This window comes from Narcine bancroftii, chromosome 4, assembly GCF_036971445.1.
Source record: "Narcine bancroftii isolate sNarBan1 chromosome 4, sNarBan1.hap1, whole genome shotgun sequence".
Lineage (NCBI taxonomy): Eukaryota > Metazoa > Chordata > Chondrichthyes > Torpediniformes > Narcinidae > Narcine > Narcine bancroftii.
In genome coordinates this window covers 269,181,336-269,208,389 of record NC_091472.1, presented here as the reverse complement: position 1 = coordinate 269,208,389, position 27,054 = coordinate 269,181,336, and the positions used below count along the sequence as shown (strand labels likewise).

At 38.0% G+C, this 27,054-nt stretch overlaps 1 protein-coding gene across 8 annotated transcripts in view; it reads left to right on the top strand.

Moving 5' to 3' along the window:
* The window catches only part of epc2 (enhancer of polycomb homolog 2 (Drosophila)), an 80,747-nt gene extending 56,723 nt beyond the window's left edge, over window positions 1–24,024 (top strand). For 7 of the 8 annotated variants that reach the window (XM_069934984.1, XM_069934983.1, XM_069934987.1 and 4 more), the window contains 6 exons: window positions 738–874; window positions 6,868–7,208; window positions 8,651–8,769; window positions 10,920–11,079; window positions 19,045–19,378; window positions 20,905–24,024. In XM_069934984.1, coding sequence (XP_069791085.1) covers window positions 738–874; window positions 6,868–7,208; window positions 8,651–8,769; window positions 10,920–11,079; window positions 19,045–19,378; window positions 20,905–20,974 — 1,161 coding nt within the window. In that variant the 3' untranslated portion in view covers window positions 20,975–24,024. Of the gene's footprint in view, window positions 1–737; window positions 875–6,867; window positions 7,209–8,650; window positions 8,770–10,919; window positions 11,080–15,590; window positions 15,669–19,044; window positions 19,379–20,904 lie in introns of those variants that run through there. The other variant, XR_011356652.1, reaches the window with a different exon arrangement.
* Window positions 24,025–27,054: the final 3,030 nt, after the last annotated feature.

The following is a 27,054-nucleotide window of genomic DNA, read 5'->3' as shown; positions in this document are numbered from 1 at the left end:
AGTTTACAGATTAAGCCTCTGACTGAGGCTACTCTTACTAAAAAGGAATAAGGAAACACTTTAACGGAGTCATCCCAACGGTGAGCAGCATCAACCAGCTCTCCAGCTTTATTCAAACACAGCTTTATTAAAACAATTGCTACAAATGAAGTACAACCAAAGCACTCCGCTGGCTGAATATTTACTCCACTTTCAACAAAGGTTTTTGTGTTACCTGAGAGAACATTTTACAATTTTAAACTTGCATTTTTTTTTTGTGTTTTTTTTTAAACCTTTTTTTGGCCAGTTGCTTGAATTACGGATACCAGTGGTTTTACTGTACCTATATATTGTTCCTCTTCCAGTGAAAACAAACTTGATCTCTCCATAACTGAAACACTCCATCCCACGCAGCAGATTGGAGATTCTTCTCTGCAATCTGTCAAGGACCATTGAGATTTGGCCTTAATAATGTCAAGCAAAATAACTGTAGTTTAATGAGGGTTTACATAGAATTAAATGAGGGAATTGGGAAAAATATCAAAAACACAAATTTATCGGGTAAAATTGGGTTTCTTGGGTAAGTAGTACTTTATTTATAGTTTCAAATAATTTTTGTCCATGAAAGCTTCAAATTAAATTTAAACCAACTGTGCTTCTGGTTAATCAAAGTTTCAAATATCCATGGAAGAAAAGTACTTGTAAATTGAACAAGAAATCTTTTGATGATTTATGCAAAAACCTTTGGTCTATTGCAGCCTCATTTGGATCAAATGAATTCCTGTTCAGAACCAGCTGAGTTAAGTGAGTCACGTTATAGATACTGCTTGACCACACTCACTGTTCCAAGAAGGTGCATAGGTTTAGCACGGAGACGCATTGGCCGAGGGGGAAGGTAAGTAAGCATATTTTCTTTTGGATAATAACAGCTGTAACAGAATTGAAAGTCTTTATCAATTCACCAGAGACTTGTGCACTTGGCATCTTTGCAATATTTTTCAATAAATTAAACTGCAATTGTGCTGTGCTGATCATTTGTAATTAAAAAAAACCTCAAAATGAAAATAGTAATATTTAAACTTAACACAAATAGATGTTTAATAAAACTGCAGATGGTGGAAATCTGAATGATTACATAAAATGTTAGAAATTCTTGACCTACAGAATTTTTCTCTTTAACTGTAGATGCTTGCTTTTACTTAATAAAATTGTTGAGATTTGAATTGGTGGAATACCCTGCCTATTCAGTAAATTGTGTTAAGATGAATATTTTTCCTGGAGTTCAATATCTTTTTCAGTCAATTCCTAACTCAATTCCTCAAAAATTTGTTATGGATTTAAATGCGACTATGAGGAAGTTCTTATGGAAAGGAAAAATGACAAGGGTTTCTTTAGAAAAATTGACTTGGAAGTTTGAATTGGGGGGAGCTTACAACTTGCCCATTTTAAAAATTATTACAAAGCTGCTCAACTGAGATTTATTAATGTACTGTTTAGTTTAGATAAAATCCCTGCTTGGGTCAATGTAGAATTTAGTAAGATAGGAGAAATAAATTTACAAGATTTTTATCTATAAATGGAATTCTAAATTGTTGGTAGGAAATAGAGAAATGCATATTTTGAAACATCTGATCAAATTATGGAATAATATTGATAATGAAATGGGTATGAAAGGTTTAGTATCTTGAAATATGTCCCTCTTGTCAAGACAAAAAGACATTCCCTTTCCAATGGATAATCAATTTTTGAAGACGTGGATGTAGATGGGTAATAAGAAGATAGAGGACTGTTTTGAGATGGGGAATTTTATATCATTTCAATGAATGAAGATTAAATTTAATGTATCTAATAATAATTTTTTTCTGTTACTATCAAGTTACAGCCTTTCTCTCTGGTAAAAGCGGTCCGAGTTTGACATTACCTATTCAGAATGAACTGGAAATATTGATTTGTAATAGTAATGTAAATAAATTTAATTCTGTAATATATAATTTACTTCAAAGGAAAGCCCCCAAAATAGGGGTGTATAAATCAAGATGGGAAATAGATCCAAATAGACAAATAAATTGGAAAGATTGGATGGAACTATGTGAGAATAATATGACAAAAATTATAAATGTAAGATTTAGGTTAGTTCAATAAAATTGTTGGCATCATTTGTACTTGACTCCACAAAAACTAAATAGACTAAATCCTGCTATATCAGATTTGTATTTTATGTGTGGATATGAGATTGGAACTTTTTTTGCATTCTGCTTGGCAGTGTCTTAAAGTCAGATATTTTTGGTTGGAAGTTGGTAATTTTTTGGAATGGAGTACGGGGCTCAAGTTCCCACAGGATCCAATGTTATTATTGAGTAACATTAAGGTTATAAGACCTAAATTAAAATTAAATGTGTATCAAATTGAATTTTTACAAATTGCATTTGCAATTTCTAGGAAATGCATAGCAATATCATGGAATTCAGATACAGATTTAGGTATGGAAAGATGGCATGCAGAGCTTCGTAGTTGAACACCATTAGAGAAGATAACTTATAGTTTTAAATATCATTTGTTTTGGAAAATATGGCCATGTTTACAAAATGTAGATTTGTACATTTGATAAATTCTTCGAAAACCTCACTTTTTGGTAACCTCCAATATTATACTTTATGATATAAATGCTTTATTCCCTTGGCATTGTCCGATCCTTCTTTCTTTTAACCTTTTTATCTTACTTTTCTTTGTCTTTCTAGGGATTTGGAGGGCAGGGGAGTTCTTATATACCACATGTGTAACTTAATTTTTGAATTTAATGAAATTTAATTAATATTATGGTTTAAAACATATTAAAAAAATATTATTTAAAAATTATATTCCGTATATTTTGGCATATGTCGACCATCCTCTCCCCCCACCCCCCCCACCCCCTTTTTCAACCTAATTTTAAGGGTTTTATGGTATACCCGGCGTATAAGTCAACCTCCATAGATTGCGTGGATTGATCTGCTAGGCATTGGCTGGAGGTGATTGCTATCATGGAGGGTCCATCGACACAACGCAGCATGCAACGAAAATATGATGCAACCTTTAAGTTGAAAGTGCTAGAAATGGTCAAGAAAACCAACACGGCTGCTGCGAGAACATTTGATGTGTTTGAGAAATTGGTAAGAGATTGGAGGAAGAAAGAAGAGGCTTGAAGAAAGATGCCAAAAAGGCAATATTCTTTGAAAAAAAGGAATCACTTGTTGGCCAAAGATGGAAAATCAAGTTGCAGAATGGATCCGTGAACAGAAGCAAGATTTCTACATAGTCACCTGAAATAAGCATTTGCACTGCAGTGGGCCAGTCGCACCCAGACCTCAGTAATGATTTTGAGGCTACAGTAAGCTGGTGCAATCGTTTCATGAAAAGGAAAAATCTGGTATTATGCCAAAAAAAAACTTGCATAGAAACTACAAAGGGATTTTGATCATAAAGTTGTAAGTTTCATCAGTTTATTATACATAACCGGCAGAAACACCAGTTTGCATTTGCAAATATCGGAAACATGAAGAAAACTCCCATGAAATTTGACATGTTAAGGAATAGAACAGTGGAATGGAAAGGTGTGAAAACTGTGCAAACCAGAAGTATAGGCCATGAAAGGACCAGATTTACCATGATGTTGTCCTGAATGACGAACGGGACAAAGATCCATGGTAATCTTCAAATGCAAAATTAAACCCTGCAGGTATTTTTATACATTTTCATGAAAAAGGATGAATGGATAAAAATGGATACACAATGTGTGGAACTGGCGGTTTAAGCAAAGAACAGAGTTTGTTGGCCTAGGACATTTTTCATAGCCACTTAACTGAGAACATATTAGCACTTCATAATACTTGCATGGCGGTTATCCCAGGTGGTTTGACGTCTATATTGCACCTCTCGATGTCTGCTTGAACAAACCATTCAAAGACCATGTGCATGAGGAATGGAATACAGATATGTCGAGTGCAGAAAAGTAATTTACAATAGGCGGGGCAATGCGTGCTGCTTCACTTGAGATGCTGTGCAACTTTGTGCTCGAGGCATGGGAGAAAGTTAGAGACTGATAAAATCATTTAAAAACTGCAGTTTCTCTTGTTCAATTGATGGCATGGAAGATTATTTATTGTGGGACACTGATGACAAAGCTGAAGCAGTCTCATCATATATAGGCTGGGACCTATATGATGACTGCTTAAACAGTGAGACGATGGATGTGCTTGCTGACATCTTTGCTTCAGACGATGATAGCGAGAGTGATTTTGAAGGGTTCTAAATGTGTTCTTGTTTTCAGACAATGATAGAGATTTTGAAGAGTACTAATTGTGTTTTCAATAAAAATCTCAATGAAAATCTGTGTCGGGTTTTTTAGGTTTCTCAAGGGTCGGCTTGTACGCCAAATTGGTTTTCAAAGGTCGACAAACACCAGATCAGCACGGATTGGATTTTGAGCTAAATTTAAGGTCTCAAAAGTATTTCTGGCATTTAAGTCGACTTGAATTTTTTGAGAGATTTTTTGGGGTTTCACAACTTATTTATATGTTGAAATATAGGTAATTTTAGATTTTTGTGGAAACAAATTTGACAGCTTGGTGTCCAGTTTTGTATCTGCTCTCTTGGAGAGGTGGACTGAGCAATGCTAGATACTGAAACTCTTTCATTTGCTCTTGGCCAGCTGTTAGTGGATGACACTTCTGAAACAAGTATAGCATAGAAGGCTGCAGGGTAAAGTTCTAAACTCTGTGTCCTCTATACCCTGAGCAGAACTTGCTACTTAATGATAAAAATAACCTATTTCTACTCTGGCAGCAATGTCCCTCCATATTATCTTGGCCCATTTGTTGCTAAACCCCTTAACCATGCTTTGGTTACCTTTATAATTGATCTCATTACCTGATTAATGGAATTAATCTAAATTGTCCATGTTCTAACCTCAGTTCGTGTTTGCTAATTTCCTTATATTTTCTGTCCTAATTGACTCAATCCATCAACATCAATGACTCAATAAACTATTTTCCTCCAACTGTGCTCCAACTGCTATTACCGTATTTTTATGCATATAGCACATGCTTTATATGTGTATTTTACAAACCAGGCACCCCCACCACGTTATATGTATATGCACTATACGAGAATTTTTTGCATATCGAGAGGACGCGCACAATTAATGGTCAGCATGGGAAAGTTGAACTGGCAGTTTATAAAGAGTGTGGGAATATATAATAGCAGCATTGAAAGAACACGTACAATTTATAGCAGCCGTGGGAAAGATGCAATTTATAGTGTGCGTGGGAATGTTATAATGAGCATGAGAGAGTAATAGCGGCAATGAAAGAAACCGCACAATTTATAGTGGGTGTGGGAAATTTTGATTTTTGAGTCTATCTCTTTGTACTAAATGCCATGGTATACCTAGAAGAAGGACTTTCTGGCTTGGGCACTGCAATGCTTGTTAATGTGTTGCACCAGGATATCATCTATATAATGAGCAATTGACACCTCTGGGGAAGTTGATGGGGTGTTAATTGTGAGAGATTTACTGTGGCAGATTCTGGTATGTTCTTTATATCCTATCCCATTTAAATGCAAATTAATTTTGTCAGTCGGAATTTAGATGCGCACGTGCGCATTGTATGAAAATATTTTTACACAATTTATGGTTTTCTGCGCATTATACAAGTGAAAATACGGTACTTCCTCCCCTGCCCACTTCATGCACTGTCTTGCTGTTGATCATCCAGCCTTAAACTGGATTCTTTCCTTCTACCCACCATTCGGAATTTCCCTACCCTCTTGGAATCCAAGTGAAAAAGAGGTAGCCTGTTTTATGCTTCAGGTCTTGACAGTTCCTTGTTTTAAAACAGATTTTTCTTAAGGGGTTTTAGTTGTAACTGACAGTTACTATTGCTGACCCTAAGAATTCTTAAACACATTGGTGAAATGTCATGTCAAAGATAATTGCCAGCACACAAAATACTTTCATGCTAACTGTTGCTGTGTTGAAATGACACAAGTGAAATTGGTACTTGCGCTTGTCCAATTTGTGTACAGTTTTTGTCCCATGCATAAATATTTCTCACTTATTTAATTATAAATCAATGATTATTTGAAAACTTAGTGAATTACATTATATATTTCACATTGTTCAAATTATATCATAGACAACTTACAACCTAGGAAGAGGCCATTGTATCCATGTCAGTTAAAAAAGAGGGCCCATCATAATTGTATTTTCCAGCATTTAATCATGGCTTTTTAAGTGCAGATTCAATTAGTTGTTTACTACAGTTCAGATTTTTGTCTCTACTGCAGTTTTGGCATTGTAGTTCTGCAGAAGCAAGCCCTTGGGCCTACCACATCCAAACTGTTTAAATGCTTAAGTACACTCGTCCAATTAATGTTCCATCATCTGGGTGATTTTTTTTTTTCCCTACTCCCCTCTGATCCTTCCATTAGTTACTTTAAAACTTGGACCCTCCGTTTTGAGAATTGAGCCTTTTTGTTTCTTGGCCTCCTCTGTTCAAGTATATATTGTGAGAAACACAGTGCTGACCTTACTTGAAGGTAATAGTGCTGAAGAACAGATGTCATTAAGGGCAAAAGAGAAATTTAAAACAAGATTACACATTTAACGTCATTGTTGTATTAAAATAGAATATTAAAAATCTCATTACAAGGTGCTGTATAACTGCATGAATTTATTAAAATGCTTAAGAAAGTCAATAAATTGATCCATAGGAAGTACTGAATTCAAGCCTACATTTTAAAAAAAAACAAAGGGAAACAGGATTTGCAATTTTATTTACCCGTAGGATAATTGTGTCTGTAATGGAAGTGTAAATATGTCTTTTCCACTCCATCTCTTTTCCTTTTTAGGTTTTTGCTCGATCGAGCATCCACAGATCATGATCACATTTTACGGCAAATTGACCCAGAAATGTTGTCATCTCCTAGCTCCCCAGCTGCTTTTACATCTGACGACTCGTGGACCATTTCTTCCAATAAAGACTTTGCAAATAGACTGTCACTTAGTGAAATACTAAGCAATATTAAAGCTTGCCGATTACGGCACTTTCAGCCTCGGTTAACCCAGCTTCAGGACAATGATAATTGCTGTACTTCCAAAAAATTAGGGCAAAATGTGAACAAAAGGAGAATTCCAATGTCTTCTATTTTATCGTCAAGTACCATGATCACCAGCAGGAATAGGATATCTGGTAAGTTGGGTAGTTCGTTTTCATTCTTCATTCCCATGTTTTCTGAACTGTTGATAGCTCATTGTCTCATGAGAGTCATCGATTGTGGAAACAAGCCTTTAGGCCCAATTTGCTCATACTGACACTCGTCCTACCTACCAGAGTTTGGCCTATATTGCGCTAAACCTATCCTATCCATGTATCCGTCCTGATTTTTTTCAGACAAGTTGCAATAGTATTTGCCTCAACCACCACCTCCAGCAGCCTGCTTCACACACTGGCTATCTCCCCCTCCCCAACCCCCTTTAAACCTGTGTCTTCAAGTTACTGATTTCCCATTCTCTGGCAAAATATTTTGTGTTAACCTCATCTATTTCTCATATAATTTTGTATATTTAAGATCACCTCTCTTCCCCCCCCACCCCACCCCCCCCCCCCCCCCGCCAAGCTGCGCTTCAAGAATCAAGCACTTGCCTGTTCAACCTCTCCCAATAGCTCAGGTACCTGAGTCCTGGTAACATCCTCTTGTATCTCTGCACCATCTGTAGTTTGACTACTTCTCTCCTGCAGCACAATATTCTGAATAGGGCTTCACCAATGTCTTGTACAAGTGCATCAGGTACTATATTCCACACTCTGACAAAGGCCAATGTGTTGAAAACTTTTTTGACCACCCTGTTTACCAGTGATGCCACTTTCAAAGTACCTAGTATCTGCACTCCTCGATCCCTCTGGTCTCCAACACTCCCCAGATCCCTATCATTCACTGTGTAGGTCCTAGCCGTGTTAGACTTCCTAAAATTCAACACCTCACATTTATTTGTGTTCCATGTGGCCCACTTTCCCTGCTGATCAAGATCCTGCTGCAATCTTTGGGAACTGCCTTGATTATGTATAATTCCAGACACTTCAGTGCTATCTGGAAACTTTCCAATCATACCATGTATTTTTTCATCCAAATCATTAATACAGATGACAAACAGCAATGGGCCTAGCACCGAAACCTTCAGCACACCTGCTGCATTTTTTTTTAATACGACGTTACGCATTGTCTCAAGAAGACGACCAATGCCCATAAGGATCCCCATTACCCTGGTCACAACCATTTCTCATTCCTACCCTCAGGTAGAAGGTATTAGATGTTACAGTAACTGCTTTAACAAGGTCTCCACTTTAAACCACAGAAATCTTGCAATGTTCGTTGTAATGCTCAAATGTTAAAGTGTGATATTGCTCTCCATTGCTTCATTGAATGTTGTACTTGTGTTTCATGATTATAAATGCATGCAGGAATGCATGTAATTCACTTCAGAAATATAACATGGTCATTGAGCAAATATTTTTGAATTTTCTGAATTTTTTCCTCCACTCTGTCCTTGACTAATCTTACAAAATATCCATTAAAGGTTGCTTGTGTTCAACTAATATTATGAGATAATGATATTAAGATATTTACTTAACAGGTGGCATAACAGAAGAGCAGTACCATACTCATCAACAGCAACTTGTTCAGATGCAAAGGCAGCAGTTAGCACAGATGCAACGACAACATTCCTCAAATGTGTCACATGGAAGCTCACAGGTAATATAGGCATGTAATGCGCTGTGCTATTGGAAGTGACAAGAAGGATGTAATGTCATAACTACATAAGTTGAGGAATCCATCAAGTGCAGTACAAGTTGAATGATAGTGTCTGTATCTTAACATCTTCAATGCTGAAAACTCAGATGGACATCATTCATCGTAGGCATGTAACATGATAACAGTGCTGTATCCTGATATGGAACATAACCAACTTAAAATTAATTTTAAAACTTCTGTTTGATCATTTAATTTGAGATATTTTTTCTTACATTTTGGTTCTTTAAGGTCCCTCCCGAATGAAAGTGCATCTAAAACGTGCATTTATATAGGTAAATGTAGTGAGACGCCTATTGAGTCCTCATGCAAGGTTTCTTTTTAAATATTTTTGATGTTTTTGAAAAATATACATAGTAACATTTTAAATATAAAATATATTAAACTTTTCATGCAAGTTCTTGACTTCAGAGACTTAACTTTTTGGGTCACCTGTGCTGTAATAGCATTGTGCTAACCACTACCCTAACCATGCCACACTAAAGAATCCAACTTAAAATGAACTATGTTATCTGAAAGTCACCATAAAATATATGATCTATTTTACTGAATAATGTTAGTCAAAAAATCCTTGTGTTGGTACACATTTCCTTATATGTACAAAATAGAAATAATGTAGAAAATGTAATGGCTTATTGATATTTTTTGCTGATGGAATTTACTAATTGTTGCGTTTTGTGCGTTAGCATTGGGATTGTTTGGAGGATGTGCGATTTTTTTTATTTTTTTAATATATATATGTAAATTTGGTTATTGTTACTGCATTTGAAAATAAGTTGGCGCTTGTTCCTCCCACATTTGATTCAGAATCAAGTTCCACTAAATTAGAGACTGTTGCTCCAGAGCAGTAGGCACAGTGTTGATCTGTCCATCTTTCAAATGACATACTAACCTGAAGCCCAATCTTCCCATTAGTACAAAACACTCTGGCACATTTTGGAAAAAAACATCATTAGTAATCTAACTATCTTTTATTCTAGAATTTAGATTCCGACAATAGATCATCTGTTCCTCACTAGCTTTTTGTTTGAAGAAATTTGCTGCATTTACTCAACAATGACTACATATCAGACATGTGTTAATCATGAATTATTTTGGGAGATTGAGGCTGTGAAAGGAACCATAAGTGTTAGGTTTTTTTTGTATGTTCAAGGAATATGGATGTTATTGGCAATGGCATAATATGTTGTCTATCCTTAATTACCCCCAAACATTGGGTCCAGAATTGCACAAAGTTCCAGTAAGGGCAATAACTATCCTTCTCTGGAAAACATCAGTGAAGCAAATGGATCACTGACATTCTAATGGTTTCCAGGCTACTGTTACTGAGACAGGCCAATTTGTTTCAATTTCTTGGCAGGGCAGACTCAATGGGCTGAATAGCCAATTTCAGCTCCTGTGTCTTATGGTCTTGCTTAATTACTTCCCACATGCTACAGCGAAATCTGTGAATGAAAACCATTTACTAATCAAGCAACTAAATCTCTATACCATTCTACAACTTTGTGGTTGCCCCTTGATAAATGATCTCCATTAAAAAAAATTAAATGTAAATTATTTTGCATGTTACAAAGCACAAATTGTACTTTCCTGTTTAAATATTGAATTACTTGACCTTTTAAGCATTTTAATCAAGTAATAGAAAGTTGCAGAGATTTCACTTGAATTATTTTCTATATGTTGATTATTGGGACTCGGCTGATGTTAGTGAAGGAAAACGTAAGAGGCATCAGGTTTTCTCCATATTCTTAACTGGAATAGTTTGCTGAAAAAAATATTGCACCTGGGACATGTTGGAAATGAGACTGCAGATGTGAAAATTTGGAGCAAAGGTTGAGCTGCTAGAGGAGCTCAGCAGGTCAGGCAGCATTTGTAGAGGTAAACAGTAATGGGGTCTGGGAGGGATGGGGGGAGGGTAGTCAGAGGACCTGAATGGATTCAGAAAGAGAAGAGAAATGAAAAGAGTTGGCTGAGATTAGATTATATTTAGGATTGAAATTTTGGATGTGGGAAACTGAACTGAAGTTGTCTCCCTCCATTTCCTGTGGCTGGCGCTTTTTTCTGGAAAATTAATTTCTGAAATATCTTTTCAGGGATCCAGAATATCTGACTACTCTTCAAAAACGCTAGATTCAGCTAGTGCGCACTTTGCAGCATCAGCTGTTGTTAATGCTCCTGGACCAAGTCAGGCAGAAGTTTCCAAGGATGTTGCAGGTCAGACTGCAAGCGTCAATGGCATTGTCCAGTCTGCAGGTGAGACTAAAGTATTATTGGCTATGGAAATCTTACTATAAATATGAATGAATTCGGGGGGAGAAATAGTTCTTGGTGTATTTGTCCTGTGTAATCCAATAGTGATTTGTAGTTGGTATTGCTGTTTGCTTGTTATTAAGAGTAAGGACCTTGCAGTTGAATAGATAGTTGAACTAATTATGTATTTCATTGTTTAGTCGAATTCAATTATCTTTCCAATAGTGGTCTTCTCATGTTGCATGTAAGAAGATACCATTTTTGGAGGAATGGCATGTATTCATATTTTATTTTAACAACAATGTCCAAAAATTCCCTGACATATGTCTAAGTTCGTTCTAATTGACCAGTCAGATCTCGAAATAGTCGCGTTGGATGTATGTTAGCATGGCATGTAGTTCCCATGCTATCAGTCTCCACACTGAACCCATTGCCCCGCACTCTCCTGGCAGCCCACTTTCCGTCCCCAAACTCACCCCACTCCCCTGCACTCTCCCGACTCCCCATTATTCCTGTACAGCATTCTTTTATCCTGAGAACTGAGAGAAATGCTCTGATGTACACAATGCCGGGATATTGTCTGACCATCACTATTATACACATGCAACCATTAGCACTGGTGGATGTACGACCAAGTGAAATGTTTATATTTACATATTTTTTCTTCATTTTAAAAAAAATTGTAGTTTTTTTGGACATATGTACAGATGGTCATGTCACATAGGTCATATGTAGGGGAGAGGTTGTATTCATTGTCTATCAAGAACACTGCAGGTGGCATGTATTTGTAATCCTTTAACCTAATGCAAGAAGTTGAGAACAATAATTAACCATTGTCATTGGAAAAGAGCAGGACAGTGCAGATATTGATCACGTCTGATGTTAAACTCAATCTAATGGAGGAGGGGTAGCAACTGTTCTTGAACCTGGAGGTACGAGTCTTGATGACAGCATCAAGAACAGAGCGTGTCCTGGATGGTGTGGATCTTTGATAATTGCTGCTGCTCTCCGATGGCAGCACCCATCTAAATTTCCTTATGGTGGGGAGAGTTTTGCCTGTGATGTACGACCTTTTGCAGAGCTTTACTCTCAGAGATATTAGTGTCCCTATGCCAGGCCATGATGCAGCCAGTCAGCATACTTTCCACTACACATCTGAGAACTTTTGCCAAGGTTTTTCATGTGGTGTTATTGTTGTAACGAATTACACAGTCGTAGGTGTAGAGAAGGGGGCTAAGAATGCAACGCTGCGGTGCTCCGGTACTGTTGGAGATTGTGGATGAGATGTTCTTACCTATTCTCACTGATTGTGGTCTGGAGGTGAGGAACTCCAAGATCCAGTTACACAGTGGGGAATTGAGGCCCAGCTCTTAGTTTGCTGAATATGGGGTTGGTCAAGTTTTATTACTTGAATTTGAAATGTTTAGTTACAAGTTCCTGTTCATTTGTTCCATGATCATGATACAGGGCAGGTTTTCAATTCTAGAATTTGGAAATATTCTTCACACCTTTAACGAACAGAATTCAACTGATCCTAAACCACTTTTTTTTTAAATGTCTAGTTACATTTTTTTATGATCGTTAGCATGTTAGCAGAAACTTGGAAACTAGTCTCTCTCATTGAAGCAATGTGTCATTTTTAGTGGCTGTGATTCCATTTCTTTCGTCTGTGTAACTTGAAGCTTACTAATTTGTATTTTTGTTTTGGTCATGTGCAAAACTGATGCTCACTGCCCATAACATTGACTGGATTGGTTTCAGAACTAAGGGGATTTCAGCTCTAAGGTTAGGCAGAATAAACCTTTTCTTGAGAATGTAAAGTTAAGAAGAGATTTTATGGAGATGTGCCTTAATTATTTGAATTCTGAACCAACTGACAAAGGAAGTGATATGTAATTAACATCCTTTAAAAAGCTTATGGACAGGTACTTTGATAGGAAAGGTGTAAAAAATGATGGCCTAATGCAGGCAAATAAAATCAGCATAGATGGGTGTCACAGTTGGCATGGATGAGGTGGACAAAAAAGGTTGTATCATTATGGGTTCAGATAAGATCAATTAAAATAACTGTTCCCATTAGTGGATGATACAAGAACCAGCATCTGAGATACAAACTCATGAATAAAAGATGTCAATATTAGGATATCTTGCTCTTGCTCCTAATTGTGTTAAATGCAGCCCAAAATCCATTTTGATGACTATTACCCAGGAGCACTAACTTCTACTGTGATGAAATGCTTTTGAGAGGCTGGTCATGGCCAGAATTAACACTTACCTAAGCAAAGATCTGGTCCCACTGCAATTTGCCTATCGTCACAATCGCTCCACAGCAGATGCAATATCGTTAGCTCTCCACTCAGCTCTGGATCACCTTGAAAGCCGCAATTCATACATACGGCTGCTCTTCGTTTGTTGGCAGAATCACAACCAGCAATGAGGAAGCGTGCAGGAGGGAGATGGATCAGCTCTTTGAGTGGTGTCTCACCACCAATCTTGCACTCCATGTTAACAAAACCAAGGAGATGATTGTGGACTTCAGGAGGAAATCAGGGGTACATGACCCGGTCCTCATCAAGGGCTCAGTAATGGAGAGGGTCAAGATCTTCAAATTCCCAGGTGTTAACGTCTCCAAGCATCTGTCCTGGAGCCTCCATGTTGATGCAACCACGAAGAAGGCTCGCCAGCGGTTGTACTTTGTGAGGTGTTTGAGGAGATTTGGTATGTCATCGAAGATTCTCAAAAACTTCTACAGGTGTTCCGTGAAGAGCATTCTGTCTGGTATGGAGGCGCCAACTTTCAGGACAAGAATGAACTCCAGAGAGTTGTTAACTCAACCTGTGGCATCACAGGTACCAGACCACTCCATCGAGGACAACCACATGAGGTGATGTCTTGAAAAGCAGTCTCTATGCTTAAAGACCCCTCTTCACTCTGCTACCATCAGGGAAAAAGTTGCAACAGCCTAAAGACAAGCCCTCAGTGGCACAAGGACAACTTCTTCCCCACTGCCATCAGATCCCTGAATAATCAATGAACCAAAGACACTGCCTTACTTTTGTGTCCTTTTTGTTAATATTTATTGTTGTAAGGTGGTTTATAATATGAATGTTTGAACTATGATATTGCCACAAAGCACTGAATTTTCATGACTTGTTAATGACAATAAATTCTGATTGTGATTAAAATACACCCAGAAGTGTCAGGATGCAAAATCTTTGTTGTCCTGTGTAATCTATTTTTAATGTTCACCATTACTAATACCAGTATTTTATTCCATACTAAATTTATATTCAATTTTTACAGATGCCTTGGGACAGAAATTCCTGACCACTGATCATTAATCTGGGTGTCTAGATGTGAATGTGGCAGCAATGATTAAGTTGCCACACTGGGTTACTTTATGCATATTTGACAGTACAATGAATACTGGAATTGGGAATCTTGTGCACATTACCTTCACGTGGAATATCACAATAGACAATGTCTTTTGTTATGCAGCATATTTGTAAATTTGTTTTAAATGTATATAATGTTTCTGATAACTTGGACAATTTGGCCATCGGAGAATAATATTGCAAAACCAGAAAATGGGAAATAAAAGTCCAAAAGCAGCAACTGAGGAAAGAGAAACAATTAATGTTTCAAACATTCATGGATTTTTGGCTACTGATCTCAAAAATCACATTGAAATGATCCTATTACATACCATTTTTAGATATAACCTGTTTTTGTGATTTTCTGTCATAATTTAAGTCTATTGGCATATTGACCACAAAGCAAGTTGTTTTGGTCAGTCCAAGCATGCCTGTGCATGAACTCCGTACAGGTGATATGCAAATTTAGTCTTGTAGACAGACTATAAAAGAAGCTCACATTTATAGAGGCTGTGCATTACATTGGTATAAATTGAATGCATGTTGATGCACATGTTTTTAGCTTAGAGAGGATACTTAACAATAGCATTTATTGTCCTCAGGAAGATTCAATACATCAGAAATGTCTTGTCAACAACAGCTGCAATACATTGTTACATTTGTAGCGAGTATACGCTTAAGGCTCAAAAATGCAGTGTGACTGCACTTATCATGAAAGCCTCTGAACTCTACTTTGGTTGTAAAATTGGTGACCAAGACAAACCCTGGCTCCTCACATTTGTTGTGCAACATATGGAGTGAGCATGAGAGTTTGACTCAGAGGTACGCGGAAGTCTGTGCCATTTGCAGTCCCGATGATCTGCCAAAAAACTGAAGGATTACGTGATGGTCTGTTACTTCTGTATGACTGATAAATCTGACTTCTCTGCAAAAAGTAAAAAATCTATTGAATACACCGATCTGCCTTCAGCCATGAGTCCACTGCCGCATGATGACAGTTTTACTGTTCCAATGCCATCAGGGACATGGAGCCAAGATGAGGCAGATAAAGATAGCACAATGCTTAAACTAGATGTGGAAAACGACATTGATCCAGATGTTGAACCGTTTGTGCCTCTTTATCCTCATCTGTTAACACAGCCAGAATTAAATGACCTAGTCAAGCAAAAGCAGAACTACTTAGTTCAAGACTGCAAGGATGGGGTTTGCTGTCACCAGGTATGAAAATTTCTACCTTTCAGAGCTGTCAAGAACATTTGACAAACTTCTTTATGCTGGTTGATACCTCTTTTCTACACTGACATTGATGTGTTGTTCATGGCTTTGGATTGTGTGTGCGACCCACTGCAACAGTGTCTTTATAGATAAAGTTAAGCCTAAATTCTGCCCAGTTATACAATGGCAATGTGTACCCTTCAGTACCCATTGGCTATGAACCACATATGAAAGAAACCTATGATAACATGAAACTGTTGTTGAAATGCATATCGTACAAGAAGAACATCTGTGGTGATCTAAAAGTATTGGCACTGCTTCTTGTAATGCAGCTAGGATATACAAGGTACTGATGTTTTATTTGTGAATGGGATAGCCATGCTGTAGAATCACATTAGCTTAAAAAGATCTGGCCACTCCGTAAGCTTTTGGTTCCAGGTCAGAAAAGTGTGATACATAAACCACTTGTTGACCTAACAGATATTTCTGCCTCCTCTTCAATATAAAACTCGGATTGATGAAAGGTTATGTGAAAACAATGAACAAGGAAGGTGATGCATATCACTATTAGAGACAAATGTTTCCAAGAATAACTGATGCCAAGATATAGCAAAGCAGTCCACAAATCAGATACGTTATCAATGACAAGGTGGTTTAAAGAACTGCTCTCGAGACTGGAGAAAATAGCATGGAAGGCATTAAGGCATGTCGTTGAGAATTTTCTTGGCAACAACAGAGCACCAAACTACATCCAGCTGATGGACAACCAGGTTCAAGCAGACAAACCATGAGGTGCAACATGTCACTGAAAATTCATTTTCTGCGTTCACGCTTGGACGTCTTTCCTGCTGATCTTGGTGCCGTCAGTGAGGAACACGGTGAAAGGTTTCACCAGGACATTACAACTATGGAAAAGTGATATCAGGGCAACTGGAATCCATCAATGCTGGCCTAGTATTGTTGAACACTGACATGAGCAGCATCAGATGCTGAAGAAAAATACATGATACAGCAAATCTGAAATTAACTATGTGTTCATCTTGAAGTAATCCCCAATTTTTTTTCAGGCAACAAGCCTTTTTGGAAAAAAAAATGCTGTCCCATGTAATTTTCAATGAGATCTCTTGTTCTTCTTGACTGGCTTAGGTGCAAATGAAGTTTGTTCCTTTTTTTTAATTTTTAGTTTTTTGTAATTCTTTATTTATCGCACTATGAACCATATCAACCAGTATATTTACAGATGCATCTCTTTAAATATTCACAGTGACATTTTCTCTTTTTTTCCCCATCCCTCCCTTCTCCCTTCCCAACCCCCTCCAAAAACAGTAAATATTGAACATATAAAATACAATAAAACAATATCTTTATTCAAAAGGAATACAAACAAAAAAGATGCATCATCTACTTACTCACATTAAATCTGATCGTGTTTATCTTCTTATCATTTTAGGTGATGGTGGTCCTAGGCCTGCTCTTTCTATTATGTTCCATATATGGTTCCCAGGTTTTTTCAAACATTGTAACTTTGTCTTTTAAATTATATGTAATTTTTATTTTTCCAATGGGATACACTTAAACTTGGTTATATATTCCGTTAATGTTTATCGTCATATAGTCCCGCAAGGCCATCTTGTATCTTTATTTTCACTTCTTTTCCACCTCTTCGCCACCTCCATCCCTTTTCTTCCATTACTGTTTTTTAAGTTTTCCTTTTTAATCTCAATATAGGACAACGCACTTAAGACATGAAATACCCCAACAATCCCCACAAGCAATAACCCTTTAACCGCAAATGAACCTCCCCTTCTTGGATTGCCCCTTGTCTCTTGATGACAACCACAACTCCCCTTTCCATTTGGTTTGCGAACTTGCTCGCAAGCGTCGACCAATTGATGAAGTTTGTTCCTCTAGTTAGTACTGGGTCTCCATCTGGAGGTAGAGAAGACCAAGGATGGACTGGTTGGTGTGGGAAGGGAAGTTGCAATGGCATGCAACCAGCAGTTCAAGGTGGATATTGAGGTACATCTGTTTATGGAATTATGGAATCTGCTGCAGCCTTCTAAACTATACCCTTTCCTGTGAAGAGAGCAGATTGTACACAATACTGACATGATCTCATTAAGGTCCCATACAATTATTCTTGTTCTAAAATCTCCTTGTCGTCTATTTGGTTTCCTTAACTCCTTTTAGAGTGCATGTTGGGTTTCGGTCACTTGTGCAAAGGGTACATCAACGTACTGTCATCTTTCATTATTAAAAGAAATTCTCCGCTATTTGTGCACCAAAATAATAACTTCCAACTTTTCCACCTGCCCACTGATTCACTTTGTTGTTTATGCTTTGAAGACTCTCTGCTTCTGCTCATAATTTTATTTTTATGTTTATGAATGAAAGTGGAAGATGGGCACTTACATTCTAAACGGCTTATTTGAATTAATCAGTGACAAGATTAAAGTGAATTTGTACACCTACTCAAAGCATTTAGATGCTAGCTAGTGGCACAAATGGATAATGGTTTGGACTGCACCTGGGGATGTAGTTCTGGCAGTATCAACAAATCACAGTGACATTGGTGACTTGGTTAATTTAACCATTTTTTGTAAATCCCTTTTTACCCTTCTCTGATTTGTGAAGAACACTCCAGATATTCTTATTGCATTAAATACTTAAATTCCCTGGTCTGTGTGGCTTCATCCAGTAAACCTTTTCTATACCTTCCACAAGAGTTGAAATACAATTTTTCAGGAACTAAATATGTATTTATTGTTACGAGCCCAGAAGACCCCAAAACCCAGCAGCAATAGATATTTACTAAGACCAATGGTTACTTAAACAAAAGTTGCTTTTAATTATCTTTAAACATGAAAACAGAATCATACTTTAACTTATCACTATCGACTGAACTAACCTAACTTAACCCCCCCTTCTAATTCTAAGTGCGAATGTATCCAATGTGTGTGTAAGTTCAGAAAAGTTCTTCTACAGGCACTTCTTATACTGTGCACAGAATTTAACATTTATAAAGTTCACCAGGCTTTGGTTTCTCCCACTTTAACCATTTGGGCGATCTTCCCCTCATATTAAAACAATCTAGTTAAATCCATAAATTGCACGAATGGCAGCGAGGTCAACACCTTTTACAGCACCAGCGATTGAGACCGGTGTTCAAATCCCATGCTGTACGTTATCCCTGTGTCTACATGGGTTTTCCCCGAGGGATCCAGTTTCCTCCCATTGTTCAAAACGTAGGTTCATTGTGTGTATACTGGGACTCGTGAGCCGAAATGGCCTGTTGTTTTGTCGTATGTCTATATTATATTTCCTCAGTCTTCATGTGTAAGAACCTATTTTTAATTGACTTTAATTCTTAATTTTATAGGCGCCTACCGAAATCTTCAACCTGCGAATGTTACTTCATCCTCAAGCCCAGGATTATCTACTGTTCAACTTATAAGAACTGTTAATCGCACCTCAGCAAATCATATGTTTCCTGCAATACGCACAAGCAGTCCCCAGTCATTTAATGTGAACAATTCCTGCATAGGAACTGCTGTGCATCTGAACAGTATGAATGTGGTTACTCCTGTCAATGTGCATCTTAGTGCAAGGACTTCAGCACCTTCTCCTTCTGCCTTAAAGCTGGCTACAGCTGCTACCAGCCTTGACAGGGTGACAAAGGTGACCCCCAGTAGTGCCATCAGTAGTTTGGCTAGGTAAGTAAAGATGTAAAGCACTTAATGAGGATGTAATTAGCTTCTGAAAGTGAACGACTTCTGGTGGTCTTTCTTGATTGTAAATGAATAAGCCTTGATCTGAGTGTGATTACTGTGAAAATGTATTGATTTTGGAGTGTTTCATTGTGGATCCATTGTCATGGTCACCATAAATACAAAGAAACAGACTTATCTAGCTACTGAGACTTTAGGTCTTTTCATTTCAGGCTTCTGCCTGGAGACCAGCTACAAGAGCAGATTGAAAACTTAAAACTTGCCTTTCAGACACCAGCCTTAAAAGGCTGCCCCAGTGTTGTATTTGTTGAGTGGCACCATGTAGCACCATCCAGAGCCAATGGAGGCAGAGCTTCGGCACCACCCATCATAAATACGTGGCAGAGCAATGGCCATCTTCCTTTCCCAGAACAGTTCCTGCTGCGTTTGGGTGGGGGGGGGGGGGGGGATTATGGGTTGGGAAGATGGCCGTTGCTCTGCCATGTTCTGAGTGCAGAGTGGCTCAGTGAGGCTGTCTTGTCCCACACCAGCCTCCGCCGACAGCTCCTGCTTCCCTGCCGACAACCCCCGCTGCCCTGACAGCTTCCACCTCCCACCCCTGCCTTGAAGGGGTCATGGAGGGGGAAGGGTGAGTGGGGAGATGGGTCGTGTACTGACAGCATCATCAGTTCTCCCCTAACCAGCAGCTTGCAGCGGCCGTACCTTCAGGTCAGGCAGCGGAGCTCAGTGCTCTGCCGATTATCCTTCCCCGGGAAGGGTTGGAATTAGCGCCTCGGAGCCAGCCACAGCACATGCGGAAAGGTACGTCTTTAGGCGTAAGGGCGAAGAGCCTCCGCCTTTACAGACGGGTGTTTTTCCCTCCTTGAAAGTGCATATTGCTAACCATCCTATACCACCCATTTACACTGATCCGATACATCCATTTTTCCCCCAGATTTCCATCAGCACCCCTTCCTCCTTGCCAGATTCTACCACTCATCTTGATACAATGGGGCAATTTAAAGTGGCAAGTTAACCTACCAACCTGATTGAAATTTTTGGAAATTATTGAACGATTCGGATTAGATGATTTTTTTTTGGTTTGAAATTATTCCATTTACAAAAAAAAAACGGGAGAATCCAGAACCTGGAGGTTACTATTTAAAAGTAAAGGTTGCCCATTTAATACTGAGAAGAGGATTCATTTTTTTCAACTAAAATCTGGAACCTTTTGTTTTTAAGGAAGAATTAGCTTATTGATGAATGAAAAGTTGGTGGAATGTCTGTTTTCATTTATAATCAAATCACCCTCAATCCTCTTGAATGGTGGAATGAGCTAAATGGCCTACTTCAGTTCCTCATTCATACGCTTGTGTGAAAATTAATTGTCAATAGAAATAGAAATCAAAAATTAAAATGTCGGAATCATTTTAAAGTGGACATGTTTAACGTGTTTTTATTTTTAATAGATTATGCTCTATGGGTGAGTATTATGGTTTTTTTTAAATTAAAGATGGTTTATTTTCTTGTAGGGAGAGCAGTGAACCAGAGAGATTATTGAATGGTATTACAGACAAGACGATGGCCATGGAGGTGACATAATGACGTCTAAAGCACTTCATCTAAGACATACAGTGATGGAAATTTGTATTCCAGAATAAATTTGAAATCAGGCGTCCAGTGGAATGCAATTGCTAGATGTGGACCTGAATAGTGTCATATCCTAAATGTAAAAAAATTGTCAATATATAAATGTAAATTTTGTAAATTTCAGGTGATCACTACCTTGTACAATAGTTTATTTGTATCATCATATGTATTTCTGTTACTTGAATACTAGATATTCATCATGCTTTGCACTTGAAATTACAACAGAATGAAAATGACACAAAACTGTGGGATCATGAGCATGAACATGGGATCCTTTTGTCACTTGTTTTAACTATTTATTTTGCCATGTTTACATTTTGTAACTTGTACAAATCAACTTTGTGCTTAAAAAAAATTTAAAGATATTTAGATAGGCCATGTAAATCCTTGTCATTTTTTGTACATTGTAAAGTTTTCACTCAATTTTTTTTCTCAAATTGAATAGATTGATGTTTGGTAAATATTAAGTGACATTTCTTTATCAGACATTTAAGTCAAGACAAAAAATAGTATTTTCTATTGTTTTGGAGGGTGAGGGTAGTGAAACAGAATTGAAGATTGTTGACTTCCATTTTGCTCCTTTTCCTGTGACTGCAAGGCAAGTAACAGGTTAGAAAGACTGTCTGACTTTTATGTTTGGACTATGGTGTTTTTATGAGTTTATACAATTACTATTGCATAGGCTTTTTCAACAGTATTAGTATTGGAATGTTAGTGTCAGCACTACATCAGACAACTTCCTTGTTACTTGATCTTGTTAAGTGGAAAAAATTGCAGGGAAATTAAACATACATATCAGAATATCTGTTTGGTCTAACATTATTTCCCAGAACAAAAGGTGTGTTGCTGTCATAAAGCTGACAAAAGTAAAGAACTGTTGTAAAAAATATTACTGGTTTTGATCCAACTGAATCTAAAAGTAAAGATACTCATTCCTACAGATTTACAGGAAAGATATTCATGTAACTTGATTCTTTTAAATACATTACCTGTCAGAAATCTGCATTTGTTTCTGGAAAAGGGTGAAACGAATATAGTGGCATCGGTGATATTTGAGAAAAGGGTATGGGGTTTCTAAAGGTATCGCAGCTGGGGTGAAGCTGCATTCAAATTTCTGGGCAATGCCTGAAAATTAAGTGTCTGAATTAATTGGTATCATCACATGCAGGTAGATCCAGAACAGGTTTCATGATCATTAACTGGAACTGATTGATATGTGATGGTTGCAGAAAACTGCCATTGATTGAAGTTGGTCATTTAAGCAACAACCTGGGAAACAATTGTGGCTCGGGATTGTTGATTGCGGTTAGTCTACATTCTTGTAGCAAATGCTGGATATATGAAAACATGTGATTATATTTCAACAGCAGAATGGACCTCTGATTAATAACAAAGTTAATATTAAAATCTGGTGACTTGGCCAGTTTTGGAGGGGAGTGCATTTGAACCTGCTTAAAATATTGCGAAATCAAAAGTTGCACCAGGTTCAAAATTTTGCATCTTCACATTTTCATAATTTTTTGCTGGTCTCTGGCTCAAAAATCATTGCTTATAAAACATTACAGCCCAGTTATGTGACCTTTAGCCTATGATATTGTGCTGACCTACATAAAGATATTCCACCATCAATAAAACTCTTCCCAACCTCACAGCCCATCACCCTCTTTTACTTACATCCATTTTTTTATTTCCAAGTCCTGAACGTTACCATTGTACTAGCCTCCATCACTCTCGGTGGAAAGAAATAACATCTCTGCTGCCCATAAGAATCCTCTCCAATAGTTTTTCCACTACTGTTGCAGTATTTAGTGGTCAATATTTCCCAGGATTCTTCCTGTTACCTTTCTTGAACAAGGTAATACATTTGCCATCTAATTCTCCAATACCATTCCTGTAGTCAGGGAAGACTTGAAGATCATTGCAAAGTTTCCACAATCTCTTCCCATAGTAACCAGAGGTATATCCTCAACATTCCCGGGGAGTTTTCTATCTGAAAACCTTTAAGAAGCTCCAGCACTAACTCTTAACCACTACAAACTGCAGAACATTTGCCTGTTCTACACTGAGCTCAAATTCACCCTCTCCCTGGCAAAGTATTAATCAAGAACTTCCCCTATCTCCTCTTTCTCCACATTGCCCTCTTTATCCCTGAGTGGTGCTACCCTCACTCTAGTCATCATGTTCTTTACATATGCATGGAATGCCTTGGAGTTTTCTGTAATCCTACTTGCCAAAGCCTTCTGGTTCCCCCTTTCAGCTCTTTTTCTGTCCTTTTAAGTTCTTTCCTGCTGACATAATTCTCATGAGCCCTTACTAATTTTTGGTTTCTAGACTTTTATGAATGCTCCCTTCTTTCTCTTGACTAAATGTTCCACCTCTCTTGTCAACCATGGTTCCTTTACCCTATTAGCCATTCCCTCTTGCAGTGGGACATACCTATCCAGAACTCTGCGCAAGGTGTCCCCTCAACATTTCTGCATGAAATCTTATACGAGCATCTGTCTAATCTACTCGCCCATGTCCCTACCTAATTCCATCATAATTAACCTTTCCTCAATCTCATCTGCTCCTATCTTTGTTCATGGTAATGTTAAAGATCAGTCTCCAAAATGCTCTCCCACTAAGATCTGTCACCTGACGTTGGGTTTGCATCTGTTACTCAGTCTCTTGACTGACTCAAAAAAGATCTTCTCTCCAGCATCCCTGGATTTGACAGTATATAGCCTAAAAGATTTCTTTCTGTTATTTAAATGATGGCTGATTCACAAACCAGTAACTTGTATGTAATGTTTGTTTAAAATTAACATTCTCAATATATGAAGTGTCATTCTCTTTAATTGAATACCTCAAAAATCTGTACAGTCAGTCTTGTCCATAAAATTACTTTGCTTCTGTGAATGTGCAGAACATTTTGGTGCATAACATTTTTATATGAAGTGCAATTATGTTTGTAAAATTAAATGCTCTTGTATATCAAAAATATCAATATTTGAACATCATAATATTTTTCTTGATTAAGGGCTTTTTTGTTACACCTGCAGCAGTAAATTGGGACAATGTTTAAAATAGCATGTTGTGCAGCATCTGTGCAGAGAAAATAGATGCTTTCTTACTACACATATGTTTCCTGGCCTGAGTATTTTCAACATTTTATTTTGTTAACTGATTTCTGACAACCTCAGATTTTATATTTCTAGTCCGTAGTCGGAGTGTTGAATGTATCCATGTATTTTCACATAAAATTCCCAGCGATTCATTAAATTGCATTTTGGCATTGGCAAATGAATTAAATTGGAGTTTGTCGCTCAAGAGCATCACAGTTGAAGCTTGCATCGATTTCGTATGTGTGATGACATTTCTAACAGTATGTGCTCAAATAAATTCTCCATGCAGGTAAGAATGTGCTGCATTTTGACAATATAAAAGCATTCTTGAATGTGGTCACAGAATGTCTTCTATTAATGTTGATGACATTACATAGATTTTCCTTGGTAGTTATTTGTTCATTCTTGCTGTTCATCAAATTTTTTCCAGACTACAGAAATATGAACCATTTTCTATCAAAAGTAAATTACAATGCAGAATAATAGCTGTTGGCATGAATGTACTCAATTGGGTCAGTTATAATTTCTTATGAAATGTTTGATCCAGCAACACGAAGAAAATAATAGCCCTAGCAACAACTCACATTTGATTCCTTTTTGAATTGAGGATTTAATATGACTGAGGCAGTTTGAGCAAATAATCTGCATGGATTGATGGATGGAAATGAGCTTGGAGCTTATTCTGACAATATAGACATTATTAAAATGTGCATCTGCTTTTAAATATCCCCATGATTTGCTCAATATAGATCCCTCAACCAAGATTGTGATTTATGTTGCATCAGAAGAAGCAGCGAATTTGTGCAGTGCCATCTCATCAGATGGTATTGTCATACACAGATGATTTTTTATTGATGACCAGGGGATAAATTTGGACCAAGATGCTGGTGTTAATGCTAATCCCACTGCTCCAATATAAAGCCATGTGTTTTACCTGTAACCAAAAACTGAAGCAGCCTCTGTTTAACCTTCCATCCAGAAGGTGCCCATTCCTGCCAAATACAACAAGTAAATTTTAAGACACTTCTGATTCCTGCTCCAGGGCACTGCTCGCGCATTGGATTGTGAGGATTGGGATACCAGCTCATATTACTACCAAGAGAGGGGCACAGTTTATATCGGCACTGTGGACACAGCTAGCAACTCTCCTGGGTATTAAGCTGTGCCACACCGCTGCCTACCACCCACAATCCAATGGCCTCTTTGAGTGCTTCCACTGCCACCTGAAGCCAGCTTTCAAGGCCCATTTAACTGGCCTCAGCTGGGTGGACGAGCTCCCCTAATCTCTTCCACGTTAACCCTCTCAAAATGTTTACTATTCTGAAATTGTTTTTTTGTGAATCAAGGCATATTCATCTTCTAACCTTGCCATTTGCCGCCATGTCTCACTCATCCAAGTATAATTTAATCTCATTTGGACACACCTTTTAATTTCCTCAATTAATTATCGATTTTCTCAATCTGTTAAAATCATTATTTCCTTTTGAGGTGCACCAACGGTCAAAACATAGATTTTCCCAGAGCAAAATCCATACAAGATTTGTTCCATGTTTTCACCAAACTCCTAAATGTTTGTCTATATGCTTCTGGAACCAGCTCATAAGATTTCAATACTGCTTGTTTAACAGTATCATAATTTATCACTTGATCTGTAGTCAAACTAGAGTATGGTATTTGTGCTTTTCCTTTCAATACACTTTGGAGCATAAGAGGCCATTTTTCTTTTGGCCATCGAGCTCTCCTGGGCATCTGAACTACACTCAAGGAGGACCTGCAGGCCTCTATCGCAGAATTGGTGTACAGCACCCCATTAATCCCGCCAGGTGAATTCTTCCCACCATGCCAAGACCGAGGGGAGAGCAAAGTTGCAGAAACTACAGGACAGGTTAGCCTTCACACCACCCTCATACCACAGTCACTGGCCCGGTTCATTCCTCAGGATTTAGTAACCACAGACTTTGTTTTTGTCTGCTGTGGACCCACTCCAATAACCCTATGAGGGGCCCGAACAAAGTCCTTCGCAGCATGAGCAAAACCTTCATGCTGGACATTGGGGGAAAGACAGGAACTGTTCACAGCCAACTGGCTGAAGCCCACACATCTTGACCTCAGCCAGCCAGTCATGCCAGCGCAACCGAAGTGCCAGCCCCACTGCACTCGGGGGTAATGGAATGCTAGAGCCAGTTCTGGAGGGAGGGGTAGGGTTGTGTGGTGGTGCACATTGAGATGCAGGTGAACTGGCTCCGCAATGTTACGACCGCAGCAGCGGAGCATCTGCATCAAGATGGTGCTGCCGAGTGCATCTTCTCCCAAGCTCAAACAGGCCATGCACGCACACTCGGCTTCAATGTGATGTCACTGCCCACATGTGGGCGGGACTTACGGACAACCTTATAATTTAAACTGTTGGAAATGCAAGGGACTAACAGTGTGTGATCTCCTTATTTCACTTCCCTTAGTAGCTACCGTCACAAAGTAACCATTTGTCTTGGTGAATTTCTATTGCTGCTGGGTTTTGGAGTCCTCTGGGCTCATCACATTTGGGGGATCGTGCTTTCAGATCGAAAATTGGAGTTTTGGGATCTTAAATTTTTGGAGTTTTTGGAGTTTTCATGATTTAGTTCATTGGTTTTCACAAGCTAATTTATAGCGTGTGTCTGTGTGTTGGAAAACAACAGCAATGGATGTTAGGACATTTTTTCACAACCATCACCTGCAGAGCAAGAGAAAAGAGGAAATGATGGTCATTGATAAGGCATTAAAACTGAGTGAAGTCAAGCATTAGATGAGGAAAATACAAATACAGATTATAGTGAAATATATAGGTGAGAGAAAATTTGTTGATAAAGACAGATAATTTTCCAGAGGATAGATCTGTTGAATTGCAATTGGAATCGGAGAAATTGAGGGTGGAAGAAGAAATAGAGA